Source organism: Schistocerca gregaria, chromosome 2 (genome assembly GCF_023897955.1).
Source record: "Schistocerca gregaria isolate iqSchGreg1 chromosome 2, iqSchGreg1.2, whole genome shotgun sequence".
In the NCBI taxonomy this organism is placed as follows: domain Eukaryota; kingdom Metazoa; phylum Arthropoda; class Insecta; order Orthoptera; family Acrididae; genus Schistocerca; species Schistocerca gregaria.
This window is the reverse complement of record NC_064921.1, coordinates 1,031,066,293-1,031,083,317: the sequence shown is the minus strand read 5'-3', so window position 1 is coordinate 1,031,083,317 and position 17,025 is coordinate 1,031,066,293. Positions and strand designations below refer to the sequence as shown.

Genomic DNA, 17,025 nt, shown 5'->3' with positions numbered 1-17,025 from the left:
ATTCTGAACTAGATCATTGACCTGAGCCTGAGCGTTCGTGACCTGATCCAACTTGATTTCACATGACTGCATTTCGGAATTTGTCACTGTTTGATATTTAACAAAGGAATTTTCGTGAGTGTTTACACGACATGACAATTCGTTGAAACTTTCGGTCAATTGTGTCGTTTTTGAATTAAGTTCTGAGATTTGGTTAGCCTGTTTTTCCAGAGTAGATGTTACCTCAGAAGACAATTGATCGATTTTGCTGTTTAATTCTTTTGTACTCTGCTCCTGTTTATCAAATCTAGTGTCTAGTTTATCAAACCTTTCATTAAGGATGCTATCCATACTTCGCGTAAGAAGTTGTATTAAAATTCCGTACTGATTCGGATCAATGTTTGGATCATTGTTCCTTTCACTAGAGTTGTGCAAATTAGGATCGGAGTGGGAAATCCCTAGTTGGACACGTCTACTATCGTTTTCCATAGGGTCAGGATTATTGGGTGTGTCACCTGATGAATTACTTTCGTTACTTAGTATTATTTGATGTGATACACCTGCAGTAAATTCCATAGATTCTGGGCTGGAAAAGCCTAGGAAAGGGGATGCTGATGATACAGTAGCATCACCGTTATCAGTTTGCTGTTGCTGTTGTTCCATTTTTGCCAATAATTAACAAACGTGAAATATACAAATAGTACACCCAGAATGGCGATGGCTTGCAAAGTACAAAAGATAAATAAAATTTAAATAGTTAGATGGTAATAACTATTACTTGATAGAATTTCCAAAAATGTCCGAATTATTATTGTGGTTGTAACCGTATTCGCGTAGCTAATCTGAAAGTGGTGACATGACGTAACAAACAGGATTGACTCATAACAATGACTTCTGCATATCTTACTGTTGAATTTCAATGTTACAATAATAGAAATTCCATTGACAAAGGGCTCTTGTTTAGGGAAAGGCATGGGAAATGGGAATAAAAGTTAGCATAGGCGGGAGGCGCACGCTGGACAATGGCATAGCAGAACAAATGCTTTTGCACTACTCACTGCGCTGCGTTGAAGCTTGCAGAAATCTTGTTAATCTTGAAACAACGTTAGCTCTCGTTTTCATATTGGGCATGAAAGAGAAAATTACAGTTTTTTAGGCAATGTACAAGACAATAAATATTACTACACGTATGATTTTACTTTAATTTGCCCTTGTTAAGTTCATTCCAGTAAAATCCGAAGATTGGCGTCCTGTAAACGGTCGGCAGTGTGATGTCCGGAATTAAAAAAAAAAAAAAAAAAAAAAAGAGGGAGGGTGGTAATTTTTTTGTTTTTGTTTTTGTTGAAAGGAAAGAAAGAAAAAAGGGTGAATAAAGGTGAAGGGAAGTGGTTCTATTTTTACTGGAATGAACTTATTGATGGACATCACAAAAATTTATTTTACCTATATTTTTTTTTTACTCATCGAAGAAGACAACACAACACATATAAAAGAAATCATCACACTAATATTATCCACAGAATGATCGTTTCACAAGACACTTTCTAGCTCGACTGACTAGTAGACTGAACAAGACTCGACTGACTCTACTCTCTCTCTGGACCACAGCCTCTTCACGTCCCTCTGGACCAGAGATTTCAACTGTGATTAGCACGCCGATTATTTAATTAATCGTACAGCCGCTGGGCGCGCGCTTGGCGCGTCATTTAAATGGGGTTAAACGCACACCGCGAGAGGCGTGGGCTAGCGGTGTCTTACAGGTATCGCCACAAGGTACAGTGGAAGAAAGAAAAGACTGGCAGATCTCGTTCAAGACTCAGCTGCTGCTTTTCTTATTACTACAACATAGAAATCATTTATGTAACTTCACTGATTTGAGAGAACATCAGCTTTCTATATACTGGAAATGTTGAAACCTGCTTAATATGCATAGGTCTACATGAAAATTATTGCTACTTCAGGTATTATGCTTGTGACTTTCACAGTTCATCCTAAATTCACTCTTACTATTAACTGCAAATACCATTAGGGGGTAAATGTATTAAAATGTGAGTGTAAGAAGCCCCAGTTTCATAAAAAGGCTTTTGCATAACCTTCCATTTTCAGTTTCAAACAATATTTTTACTGCACACTCCTGTATAATACCTACAACAGAGCAAGTAGCTGCATTTGTTTATCTCCTGAAGTGCACACAAAATACAGTTTATTGTGATGAGGACATGGGTGTCCACAGAAATTTATACTGAGCATGAGGAGAGAGAGAATTTTCAAATTAGATTTTTTATAAATATGTCAGTTACTTTGTAGGATGTTATGACTGTAAAACATAAATTTACAGGAATGAAAAATTCTTGAATGGAACAATACACAAAATAAAGGAAAAACCTATAGCTGACTGATGAGTGGTGCACAGAAACAAGCAATAGAAAATGGTATTCACTCAAGATTTTGAGTTCTTGCTGCTTCTCTAGCAAAAGTACACACATTCACACACAAATCACACAAACACTATAACACACATACTCACAGCCACAGAGAGACTGACTTGCTTACTGAGAGCAATAATGGTAGCCTGAGGGGACAAAGATGGGGAGGGGGTAGGGAAGGACACTCAGCAGCTGCATAACAAGACAAATCAGTTCAGAGGGTAGGTTGTATAAGAGATAGAGAAAGGGAGGGATAGGGAGGGGCTGAGGAAGGGGAGGAAAGGAGAGAAAGGTGTATATGAAGGGGGAGACAGGGAGGAAAGAGAAAAAGGGAGAATGGTGGAGACGAAGGAAAGGAAGGGAGAGAGAAGGAGAGAAAATGATTGCATGGGAAGAGCAGTAGGAGATGGAAGTGCACTGTCTGGCAGGGGAAGAAGTGGTCTGGACAGCAGACTGAAGGGAAAAGATGAGGTGAAGCTCTAGGAAACACAGGTTAGCAGAGGATTAGATCAGGAGGAGTGCAAGAGTGCAGGATATGCTGGAGAGACAATTCCCACCTGCATGGTTCAGAGAATCTAGTGCTGGAAGGTAGTATCCAAATGGCTCACCTATTGAAGCAGATGTTGAATTCATTTGTGTTGAGGTGTGCAGCATTTTCAGGAAATCGATGGTCAAGTTTGTGGTTTGCCATGGTTTGGCAGTAGCCACTATGGGAGTAGACGGTTGGTCACTTGTCATTCTCACATAGAATACTGCACAGTAGTCCCAGCATAGCTGATTTTTTTTTTTTTACATTTGAGTTCACTGTTTCACGATGAAGCTGTTCATTAGACTTACTTGTACACTTAAAAATATTACCTGGCATTGTACTTATGAGTTGACTTTTGGAAACAACTGTTTATTACCACACTATTGATATTCAACAATGATATTATTTTATTACTGGGAGGGGATGCCACTGAAATCTTACGTTAATGTGCATTTGTCGTTCTTCACGGTCATCCATAAGCTGTGTTGTTGTGGTGGTCACATTGTCCATCTCAATTTGTAATGTTTGTATCTTGTTGTATAGTTCAGTCAAGCCTGAGAGATCCTGGAAAACAAATTTAAAAATTCTCATAAAAAATTGGAGCTATATGGAAGAGAAACACTGAAAACTACAAACTAATAATAAGTATTGCTCTCTCTCTCTCTCTCTCTCTCTCTCTGTGTGTGTGTGTGTGTGTGTGTGTGTGTGTGTGTGTTCCATGGGAACATGTAACATATGATTCAAACCAATTTAATTTTACATGTTACAGAATACTTCCTAAAAAACTAAAATCGAAAAAAATTTGAATAAATACACAGAAACAAAATATTAGCTGACGTATGTATAAGAGGTAATGCGTAATTCTGAAAGACACAACAGAGGGGAACTTCTGCACAGAACAGAAGGAATTTGTGACAAGGAAACCTCTATCTTGGACTTGAAAACCAGAGGAAAATCTGCCTTTTTCTCAGATCTTCTGGGTGTCTATTGAACAGGAAACTCTGCGACAGTGAAAATCAGTTTAGTGTCAACTGTTCACTGAATCAAAAAATGAGGTTGCTTCAGAGGAGACCAGTACCTTCATATCAAAATAAACTTTAGAACTTGTAGTCTCTGTCACATATTAGTTTGTTTGAACACAACTGGATTTTGACTTTGTAGCCATCACCACACCATAAACTGAGACAACACAGAGAACCTGTGGTTGTAAACTTTATTACTATGTGTACCCTTTTTTCCAATATTTGATGGTGGATGTAAAATGTAATTAAAACTGTCAATTCTGAAATATATTCACTGAATGAATGCTGCAGTGTTTTCTGAATTAGTCTATTGTATTAAACACAAGTTCTACAAGGAAGTGTTTGTTCAGGAATGGCAGAGTTAACATTCTGATCATAAATAAACATTCCAAGATGCATGAACAACACACTGCAAAAAGGTTTGCAAACTAACACCACAGACTATTCTCACAGCACTTTTCTGTGGTAAAAAATATTATTTCTGAATTAACAAAGTTTCTCCAAATAGGATACCAAAGAAGGAACCTAACAGAATAAAAGCATGTGGTGACAGTCGACCACCAGTTACTTCACCAGCGAAGTGCAGAGTAAACGGTCTTTGAAGACTTGAGATTCTTTGTCGTTCCGTCTACTACTTATTTGACTGAGCGATATGCATGTCGTGAATTTCTGGAGTGTTTTTCTTGTTTTTTCTGTAATTATACGAACTTTAATAAAAGTGTCTTATCATAATACATTGGAGTTTTCTGTGTGTGGTCCATTGCTACCCTAAAACCCACACTGGTGACCCCGAGTCACGAAAATACATTGTATTCGCTTGCTGTGTATCACTGGTTTCGCACCAATAGACAATGTTGCAGCCTTCAGTTTTTCCAGCAGCGCAGGATGCCACAACTGCAGAATGAACAACCAACTGTGAAGCGCAACGCTTTGCCCCATGTGCTACTAATACATCAGGGATGTTCATATCTCCCGCGTTTGCCTCACCTGGCCGGACGACTCTAACCTCTGCCAGTATACCACATCAGACGCTGTACACATCATTGCGGACACCTTCTACAGCATTCTACGCTTGACAGAATGATCCTCCAGCACAAGATCCCAGAAACCCCTCACCCAAGTTTCTACCGCACAACATGGACCATGCGGCAGTCCAGTTTCGGGGTCCACACACACGGCCACCCCCTCCTCAGAGTGGTCTGCCATTTAACGTGTCCCCCTTCATGCTGGTTGGAGGGGCACTCGTGCCAACCGTGCTGGGATGTGCCTACCAGTCCTGCCACCCTGCGCACACCTCGGGCAAAGCACCTGCCGTGGTTCCGCCCCGTCACTCGGCACTCAGTCACGATCTTGCACCTCTGCTCAAGATTTCGGCTGCATTGGGAGTTGATCCTTCTGTGCCTGGTGCGCCATGCTCATCGTGTGGCCATACAGATTCCCTGCCAACAAGGACTGCATACCACGTCTCGCCTACACAGCTAACGGACGTTCAATGCAACACATCGCCCATCACTGAGGAACAGTTCACATCAGTGAACACCATGCACAATGCCTGTAAGTTTCGTGCCTTTCCTACAGCCCTGCAAGCACTGGCCCCCCCAGTCATTTTCTGAAGCTGCTGCCATTACAAGCAGACAACCCAGTGACGTGGTTTATCTTGGTGGACAACATGGTACATTGAACGACAGCACTCGTTTTGTGTGTTTAGTGAACCACCTGCAACGACCACCCTCATCTCATCAGTGACTTATTGCTGAACCCACCCAAGAGCAACAAATATGCCTCTGCTCATGCATTACTCATTGAATGCCTCTCTCGTCCACTAGCCGATACGATTCACAACATAATTTACAACGAGATTTTAGGCCACAGAACACCCACACAGCTGTGGCGACACTTGCGTGCGCAGGTCAGTACTGAGATCTTGCCAAACTTTGCACTCTGGGCATTGTGGTTGATGAAGCTGCCGCAAGAAGTACAGTTACATTTGCTTCCACATACCGTAGCATCACTCGAGGATAAACTACGGCTGGCAGACCAGGCATATGCCATTATTCAGTACAGCCACCTCCCTCCACACAGCACAGTGCCCAATACCGCCGAGATTGGTAATCCTGTGATTATACTTCCACCATCTGGCAGTAGAGGCTGGGCACGTACGTATTGCGGACAGCACACGGAACAGCAGCCATCTAGTGGCCAAGACCTGGAACCGCCAGTCGGTCAGCAACAGCCTCCCCCCACCCCAACCGGGCTAGCGCCTGCCCGCCCCGCCTTCCCCTCACCTGACACTTTGGCTGGTGGGACGAGTACAGCTGACTCACACATATGCTGGTTCCACTCCACTTTCAGGGACACCGCTCGCAACTGCTGTATGCTCTGCGCGTCCCCAAATGCCGCACGCGGCCGCCCACAGACATTGCCTTCTGTCAGATCCCCCACCTAACGAGGATGTCTGTACGCCTTGGATTTAGGTTTGCGCCACTATTTTCATGTTGATACATGAGCAAACGTTAGTGTCATACCTCCCACATTTTCTGTAAAGGACATAACACCAACCAAACTGTCCCTTCGAGCAGCAAATAAGTCGCCACTTTGTGTCAATGGTTTGGCCAAGTTACCTATTGAACTCAGACCTGGCAAACAGTTCACTTGGTCCTTCTACATGGCTGACATCGAAGATCCAGTATTAGGCATTGACTTCCTTTTCCACTTCAGACTGTCTCCAGATCTTCAGTCAGCTGCATTACTGCACCATGCCTCCCCGCCCCCCCTCAGCTTCCCGGCGACTTCGACACAGCTCCCATCGAATGTTCTTCACTGGCGGACAGCCTCACAACTTCCATTGCCCAGCTCCAGCCCCACAGTCGACGATCTCCGTGCTCACAACGCCAAACTGAACTGTGCCCCTCATCGAGGCACGATGCCTCATAAAATGCCTGTCAATGCAGCCACCATCCGACACTGGAGACGCACCTCGTGGAACTTTGTCACCATCGATGTAGAGAGCTTCCTCGGCACATCAGGTTAGTGACTCCTGTGTGCTGCCAATTCTCGTTCACGACGGCCCCTGAGCGAGTTCACCAGCCAAGCTGAACGCTATCACGAATGGCACGACACCCAAAATTGTCATGACAGATGGGCCACCAGTTCATCATAAAGCATGCCGACTGCCGACTGCCACCACATAAACTACGCGTTGCTAAAGCCGCAGTGGAGGAACTTCTACGGGCAGGTATTGTTCGCCCATCAGACAATAACTGGTCCTCGTCCATACATTTGGGCCCCAAAAAGGACGGCATAGTGCCCCTCTGTGGCGACTATCATCGCCTCAACGCACAGACAGTATTAGACAATTATCCGGTACCTCACATACAAGACTTTGCGCAAGTACTTAGCGGAGCACGCATCTTCAGTGTCTTGGACCACCACAAGGCATATTTACAGATACCAATGGAACAGAGTGACATACCAAAGACAGCAGTGATCACACCTTTTGGCCTTTACGAGTTTTGTTACATGCTTTATGGTCTCAAAAACGTGGCCCAAACTTGACAGCGTTTTATAGACTCACTTATGTTTAACTGCACATATTGCTATGCATACCTCGACGACATACTAATTTTTTCCCCCTTCGACAAGGAACATGAACTCCACCAGCCCATGATACAGGACTCATTGACACATAACAGAGTCAAGATCAATAATGACAAATCATAACTCCGCTGCACCGCTGTCACTTTTCTGTGGTACACTGTCTCCTCGGAAGTTATATGCCTCTCACAGGAGCGGGTTGACTGCATTCACGATCTACCTCTCCCAGTGCCATTTTTTGGAACTGTCAATTTCTACTGTCGCAACCTGCCAATGGCGGCAGCAATTCAAGCCCCTTTTACTGACGCATTGGCTGAGAAACAAACCTCAGGCAGTTGCTGAGGACAGTGGTCTGACAACATGGTGACAGCTTTTAAAGACCTTAAATCAGTGTTAGCACGTGGTGTCACCCTCACCCGCCCTTTGTCAGATGCCTGCATTTCTATTACAGCGGATGCAAGTGATTTTGGAATTGGTGCAGTCCTACAACAGCATGTCAATGACACGACACAACCACTCAGGTTTTTTTTTCCAAAAACCTATCTACAGCTCAATGTAAATGGTCAGCATTTGACAGAGAATTGCTTGCAGTTTATGAAGCTGTAAAATATTTCTGCACAGACACCGAAGGAAGGAATATCACAATTTTCACAGACCATCGCCCCCTCGCAGAGGCTATCCGTAACCCCCTGCTGACCTTCCCTCACGTAGGTTTCGGCAAATTGGCTTAATTTGCCAATACACAACAGACATCAATTACATTCAAGGTTCAGAAAATGTGGTGGCTGACTACCTATCACACATCACTGCAATTCTGTCCCCCATTAATTTCGACAAATGGCCTATTTCCAGGATAGTGACAATGAATTGCGCAACCTCCAACAGTACCCTGATACTTCCCTTCAGATCGTTTTGTGCAACCAAGTGGGCTCGGCCACTGTGGTGTGATACATCCATGGGTACCGCCTGGCCTATTGTTTCCCCTGTGCTGCGTCGCCAAGTGTTCACTGGCACATCCTGGTGCTAAGGCTACTATGCGCCATCATCACCAACCAGGGAAGACAGTTTGAATCCCTGCTGTTTAACAAACTCTGCGTCCTCTGTGGGGTGGATAGATACTGCACTACAGCTTCCACCCTCAGAGCAATGGACTGGTTGAGTGGTGGCACAGGACTCTGAAAGAGGCACTCATGTGCCACCATGGTGAGTCGTGTGATGCCCTTCCCTGGGTTATGTTAGGAATACGCACGGCTTACAAGGCAGACTTACAAAGCAGGCTTCACTCTCAGAGCTCCTGTATGACAAGACCCTAGTTCTCGCCGCAGAGTTCATCAATGACGAAGCAATCGCCGACCTATCTGACCTCCCCACGCTAGTTGAACGTGTCCGCACACACATAGCCACGATCTGCAAGCCTCCTCCATGACCACATAACCATCCTTCAGTATTCCTGCATTTGGCACTGGAGTCTTGTGAGTTCGTTATGCTATGGGATGACACAGTCAAACCGGCATTACAGCCACCTTACTCTGCCCCGCATCGAGTAGTGGCTTGCACGGACAATACTATGGACATCCTCGTCAGAGGCCGTCAGCAGACAGTTTCACTCCAACGCGTGAAACCAGCCTGGACAATCGAGGAACCTGTACCACACACCCTCGAGTCGAGTGTTCTTCCATCAGGTGATGAGCCCGATCTCACACAGACCACCTACTCCCCTGCGCCCTACCATGATCGTATGTGCACCAAGCCTACACCTGTGGGCAACTCAGTGGTTGCATATGATGATATTCTACCCTCGTTTCACACAGGCACTGCGTGTGACAATCCACAACCTCCGGCTCAACCACAAGACATTACGCCATACCAAGTGTTGGCACCCAGTACCCCCACAGAGTGTTCCAGTGGTTTCTCCTGAACTACATTACTTCCCCCCCCCCCCTACTGCCCCCTACATACACTGTCAAGGAAATTTGCATCTTAATCAACGCCTCTGAGTGCCCAAGTGATGAGCTTTCCTTGCAGCTCCATAAGGGATCCATCTTCGTCCTCCGCATAGGAGACACTTCATGTGGGTCCACACCCGTGTCACATATCACCATCCTGAGCACAGTCCCTATCCCAAATGGGGTGGATACGGCTGCCATAGCTGCAACGTTCAGCACCGACGGGATGTTTAAAATTCAAAACCCCCTCTCCGCCGGTACTGGAAGGACAAAATCTTCTGTGCCAGTCCAGTTCACGCATGCAGTCCGCCACCCACCCCGTCCCCCCCTGCACAGACAGTATGGACTCTTAGCACACGGAGTTATCAACCAGCGAGCATCCCACAACGCCACTACACAGGAAGACACCCATGCCCTTCCCCCAGTGTTCTGCACTCCCTGGGGGTGTGGAGAGGGGGGGGGGGGGTGCTGGAGTGGTGGGGTGGGACTCTGTGGTAACAGTCGTCCACCATCAGTAACTTCACCAGCGAAGTGCTGAGTAAATGGTCTTTGGAGACTCATGATTCTTTGGCGTTCTGTCTACTACTTGACTGAGTGATATGCGTGTTGTGAATTTCTGGAGTGTTTTTCTTGTGTTTTCCGTAATAATACACACCTTAATAAAAATTTCTTTTCGTAATAAGTTGGAGTTTTCTGTGCGTGGTCCTTCGCTATAGCCAAAAAACCCACAAGCACATAAAGTAGACAAGCTTTCATTTGTGTCAGTGGCAAATGAGATAATTTTTACAGTGAAGACAAGCACAGAATTTCATGTTTTCAAGGAATTGATCCACCTATTTACAGTCCTAAGAATGTAAAAAGTTGAACTTCAGTAAATATTTGATTACTGAGTGGTATAAAATTTTACTCTTGTGAAAGTTCAGCTACTGTATGCACAGTGTTTGGTTGCAATTAAGTGACAATATGTACTTTGTTTGCTATCCCTATTGTTAAATCTAGTATCATTGTTGCTAAATCATTTATATGATTCATATGATATGAATGTCTTGCACAGTGGTCATTTGTAAATAGAAAAGAAACTAATAAATAACATTATGTGGCAGAAAACTATATAACATTATGTGGCAGGTCACTGATATTAAAAATTAAGTGCTAAAGTAATTTTAATTTTTTCAGTTTATTATTTTCCACTATTTTGTTAAGTTGATACAGGAATTACAGTCTTTCAAATTTCTAATAAATAAATAAATCAATCAATCAATAAAAAAATAAAAAAATAGCTGAATAACCTACCTGTAATGATGACTCTTGCATTGTTTCATCAGCATTAAACTTTTCCATTAACACTCCCAGCTCTTTCTCCAGATCCCCTATTTGGAGCTGCAAGTTCTCTACTTGAGATGAAAAGTTAAGTTCCATGTTTTGTAACATATTCGCATAGGTTGCCATTCGCTCTTCAATATCTTTCACTCTTGCGCATGGTTGGAAAGCATCTTGATCACGTGCCTCAATCTGTGGAATGTAGAGACACAATAAAATTCACATACAAAATATATACAGAGACAGTTTTTAACTAAAACTTTAAGTCAATGCCTGATTGCTAAAAAAGAACTCCATTTTGAATCTGTGAAGCTTTTCTGGGATTATTTGCAGTTACTGTATCAAAATTAAACTAAAAAAAAATTTAAAAAAATGGAATTATTGGGAAGGAACTATCCATCACGTCAAACTTTCTCAGTTATTCCAAAAATCCATTTAGAATAATTGTAGTGCTAACATCTTATCCCACAGCTTTGCAAGAAGTTTCCTCTGGCTACTCAGTAATATAATTCATGGTGGTATCTGTTTTAACATGATAAGTTTCTTAATACAAACCTTTCATGGTACATTTTTGGGAGATTTGATGTTATTAGTACATTCACATAAGTTAAAATTTTTTATGTGCTTCCATTCTCAGAAAGATGCAACACATCTCTTTATCACTACTCATTCTGACGAAACCTGTATTAGTAAACCTGTATTAGTAAAGAGGGATAATTTACCTTGTACTCTTTCATGAACTTAAATGACTCTATTTATAGCTGGATGTAAGTTAGATATTGTTTTGGCATAAAATTGCTGTTATTATTGAGTTGTGTGTAGTTACTGTGATCCATCATGCAAAAATTTACCTTTAATCTAGTTGCTTTATATTCAATTTTCACTGCAACCACAAATTATTTTCTGTAACGATTAATTACAATGAATGAGTGGGTGATGGGAACAAAAGAGATTGTAGTGGGCTACCTGAATATAATTGTGTCTATTTCTGTACATATTACAGATAATTATAAATTAAATTTGCCTGTGAATAACATACTGGTACACAATGGACTTAATTACATGTTCATCAGGATGACTTTGGTGAAATATGCGCTTTCGGTTTTTATTTGCCCAAGATTTCAAACACTGGATTCTAAGAAGAATGACTATGCAAAAGCAAATTTAAGAGAAATAAAATTACTGTTAGTTTAAATATTGACACACACTAAAAAGAATTTTCACGTTCATAGACAAGAGGTAGGCCTGTACACAGTGTTCCTCCCCTGTGATATGACATTAGGTGGGACATCCAACCACCTATGCATGTGTGAGATCAATAATATGCTAAGACTAAATCGCTCAAGACTTTGCAGAATCAAAATAATTCAAGGAAGAAAACTGTAAACATGAATGTTGAAATTGCAACTGCAATTAGTATACACATAGGATTCAAATTTTGCTGTTTTTAGAAGTACATGCTATGCAATAAACTGTACAATGATTGTAGCTGAACAAGCCAAGAACAGCTCCAAAGGAATTACAACGTGGAAAATACAAAAAATGACAAAGTTTGATGTTAACAGACATGTGGAGGGACTCAAAAAATGAAGGAAGTTTTCCCTACTATGAGATACTACTAGGCTGTTGTATGTTTATCTATCATTTCTTGAATACATGAGAACTTGATGGGAATTCCAGCATAACCAAAGACAAGACTTTATTGAAATTTATGCTGACACAATCCACAAATTTCATTTAATTTTTTTCTGTAATGGGATCAACCATATCATTTTGACCTATTGATAATGAATTGGTCGCATTTGTGTGACAAAGCTAAACATAACCACAAGTGTTGCACTTGACATGTGCTGTTTGTAGTTGCACAGCCTCCTTTTTAGCAACATACTTACAGTTTTGCTCTGAATAAGGACTTGCTCTAGTTTGCTTTTGTTCTACAGTATAACTTTTATTGTGTTAATCGGTTTTTGACTTACAAGGCCATCTTCAGAAATTTACTGAATACTGGTACCAAAGAAGTTACTATGTTAATACTAATGTGAAACATAAATCCCTAGACATAAGTACTTACATCGTAGATTCTCATTTTGAAGCCTGTGGAATGAAAATTACTACAAATAATAAGTCAGTTATAATTTTGGTAGTTTACAGGGCTTCTGCATGGAAAATATGTATCTTTCTAAACCATATGGAACAACTTTTGAGCAAATTATCTTCAAAACACAAGGATTTAATTATCATGGGTGATTTAATATTAACTTATTAACTACAAGTAACAGCAGATGAGAATTGGAGCACGTAATGGAATTGTTTAAACAAGTTTCAGTTGTTAAATTTCCCACTAGAGTACTTAGTACTTATTATTATAAGTCAAATTCTCAAAGGTCTGTCAGACCATGATGGTCAGCAGCTTACAGTAAATGATATCAAACTGTGTGATAAACTGAAACACTCCTTTAAAAGTGCCACACAAGTCAAATATGATAAGTTAGAAATGTTCAACCTTCTCTTATAGCATATTGACTGGACCCCTGTATTTAAGGAGAGGAGTATTAATGAAAAATTTTATCTATTCTCTAATGAGTTTGTGTCATTGTTTGAAGCTATATTTCCAAAAATAATCTTGAGACACAATCCTCAGGTTGCAAAATGGAAACCTTGGATTACTAAAAGGATCAGAATTTCCTGTAGAACAAAAAGAATTGTGTATGAATCCTTAAAACTACCTAATGATCCCATCAAAAATGAGGACTAAAGATGGTACAATATTTTAAAAAGAGTAATAAAAAATACAAAACTATTTACACAACATCTGAAATTGATAGCTCAAATAGCAAATCAAAAACAATCTGGCAAGTTATGAAAATGGAGAATGGAACTATTGTAAAAAATACTGAGGAAGTTGCTAATATCTTCAGTAAACATTTTTTAACAGCTACTGAAAAAATTGGCTGTGAAGGCTCAGTGAGTGATATGATAGCCCCTCTGGAAGCTAACAATACTAGAGTTTGCCAGATACAGATAACCCCCAAACTCTTTGCCTGTACAAATGTCTGCTTGTGTCTGTGTATGTGCAGATGGATATGTGTGTGTGTGCGAGTGTATACCTGTCCTTTTTTCTCCCTAAGGTAAGTGTTTTCTGCTCCCGGGATTGGAATGACTCCTTACCCTCTCCCTTAAAACCCACATCCTTTCGTCTTTCCCTCTTCTTCCCTCTTTCCTGATGAAGCAACCATTGGTTGAATTTTGTGTGTATGTTTGTGTTTGTTTGTGTGTCTATCAACCTGCCAGCGCTTTCAGACAAATCCAATGATGTGGTAAGAGTAAGGTCTTTGAAGCTCAAAAAGGTGGCATGAACATCCATTTACAGAAGGTGTTCGAAGTGATGACCACTGGTATCAATACAGTGCTGCAATATTCTTATCATGGATTGAGTGGTATTCCTAATCACTTCGGCACTTATTGGAGCACATACTCTGACAATTCTCTCTTGTATATCATCCAAAATCCAAATAGTAAATATTCACCGAATATGGTGTATCCTTCTAACCTGCCACTGACACGTAAACACAATTCGACAGTTTTGCAATACAACAATAATAGGTATGGTAAGACTAGTATCATCAAGTCAAGGGAATGTGAATGCTGTATTCCTTCAAAGAAAAAGTCAATATGCTTCTCATTTACAAAGGATGCCAACAAAAGTCAGTGAGAGCTAGAGACTTATATGCTGAAAGATATCCTCAATGTACTCATCCTACATGTCGTACATTTAAATGTGTGTATGATGAATTGAGAACAATTGGATCTTTAATGCATCGGAAACATATCTGACAAAGGAAAGTTACTAATGAGAAAACGGAAATCGATACTCTTGCCACTGTGGTTTGAGATCCTTGTGTTTGTCCTTGTCAAATCGCAAGGGAATCTGGCATGAGCCAGATTAGTGTTGGGATTCTGGAGGACAATCATAGGCCCCTATTTTATTAAAGGAAATTGTGAAGGTAGGAAGAACACCACATTCCTGCAAGAAAGATTAGGTCTGTTATTGGAAGAAATACCTTTAGGAACAGAGAAGAGAATGTGGTATCAGCACGATGGGTGTCCAGCACATTTTTTGCTAATGGCTAGAAATGAGTTGCAGAGACAATTCCCAAATCATTGGATTGGACACAGAGGAGATGTGTCACGGCCGGCTTGTTCACCAGACTGCATTTTTACTTGTGGGGATTCGTAAAAGACATTGTTTATAACAACATTCTAACTACACCTGAAGATATGTGTGGGAGAATTGTCAGAGCATGTGCCTCAATAAGTACTGATGCGATAAGAAATACCACTCAATCCATAATAAGAAGATTGCAGTACTGCATTGATACCAACGGTCATCATTTCAAACACCTTTTGTAAATGGATGTTCATGCCAACTTTGTGACTGTCATTGACCTTCAAAGACCTTGCTGTTATACACCATTGGATACGTCTCAATAGCAGCTATCAGAAAACAAGTACCAAACTATAGCAATATTTAGTGACTCACCCTGTATACCTCTCAGGATTGTCAACCATCAAAAAAGCAAAGAACTACAGCCCATTTATGGTTATGCACACATACAACTACCTAAATCTACATCTACATGGATACTCTGCAAATCACACTTAATTGTCTGGCAGAGGGCTCATCGAACCACCTTTACAATAATTCTCTATTATTCCACTTTCAAACAGTGTGCATAAAAAATGAACACCTATACCTTTCTGTGTGAGTTCTGGCTTCCCTTATTTTATTACGAAGACTGTTTCTCTCTATGTAAGCTGACGTCATCAAAACATTTTTGCATTTGGAGAAGAAAGTTGGTGACTGAAATTTCTTGAGAAGCTTCTATGTTTGGCCAATAAAACACCGTCTCTCATTTGCCTTCCCCACAACATTTTCTACGTGTTCTTTCCAATTTAAATTGTTTGTAATTGTAATTCCTTCATATCAATTTATGGGCTTGTCACACCATTCAGATATCTTTACTAAATAGTTTCACAATTTGTATTGACCTTTTGATGACTTTACTAGACAATAAATAACGGCATCACCTGCAAACAACCTAAGACAGCTGCTCAGATTGTCTTCTAAATAGTTTATATAGATAAGGAACAGCAGAGGGCCTATTACATTACCTCGTGGAATGCCAGAAATCACTTCTGTTTTACTCAATGGCTTTCCATCAATTACTACCAAATGTGACCTCTCTGACAGTAAATCACAAATCCAGTCACATAACTAAGACTTTATTCCACAAGCACTCAATATCACTACAAGCTGCTTGTGTGGTACAGTGTCAAAAGCCTTCTGGAAATCTAGAAATACGGAACCAATTGGAAATCCCTTGTCAATAGCACTCAACACTGTGTAGAGCTAGTTGTGTCTCACAAGAATGTTTTCTAAATCTGTGTTGACTGTCTGTCAATAGACTGTTCTCTTTGAGGTAATTCATGATGTTCAAACACAATATATGTTCCAAAATCCTGCTGCATATCAACGTTAATGATATGGGCCTATAATTTAATGGATTACTCCTACCACCTTTCTTGAATATTGGTGTGGTCTGTGCAATTTTCCAGTCTTTGGGCATGGATCTTTAGTCAAGCGGGTGGTTGTATATGATTGTTAAGTATGGAACTATTGCATCAGGAGCCTGATTGGTATACAAGCTGGACCAGAAGACTTGCTTTTATTAAGTGGTTTAAGTTGTTTCACTACTCCGAGGATATCTACTTATACATTACTTGCGTTTGCATCTGTTCTTGATTTGAATTTTGTAATATTTAGTTCATCTTCTTTGGTGAAGGAATTTTGAAAGGCTGTGCTTAGTAACTCTGCTTTTGCAGCACCGTTGTCAATAGTGTTTCCGATACTACCGCACAGCGAAGACACTGTCTGTGTCTTGCCGCTAGCATACTTTACATATGACAAGAATCTCTTTGGATTCTCTGCCAGGTTTTGACATAAAGCTTCTTTGCAGAGACTATTATAAGCATCTCACATCGGTGTCCACACTAAATTATGAACTTCTGTTAAAGATCACCAGCCTTTGAGATTTTGCATTCGTTTGAATTTGGCATGGTTTTGTTGTTGTTTCTGCAACAGTGTTCTAACTCGTTTTGTGTACAAAGGGGGGATCAGCTCCATCACCTGTTAATTTATTTGGTATAAA

The 17,025-nt window shown here is 41.0% G+C and overlaps 1 protein-coding gene across 1 annotated transcript in view; it reads right to left on the bottom strand.

Moving 5' to 3' along the window:
* The window catches only part of LOC126335550 (uncharacterized), a 432,035-nt gene that overhangs the window by 104,636 nt on the left and 310,374 nt on the right, over positions 1 to 17,025 (bottom strand). Inside the window, exons 10-11 of the mRNA XM_049998951.1 lie at positions 10,790 to 11,008; positions 3,376 to 3,498 (exon numbers count right to left, since the gene is read on the bottom strand). Of these exons, the coding sequence (XP_049854908.1) occupies positions 3,376 to 3,498; positions 10,790 to 11,008 (342 nt within the window). The remainder of the gene's footprint in view (positions 1 to 3,375; positions 3,499 to 10,789; positions 11,009 to 17,025) is intronic.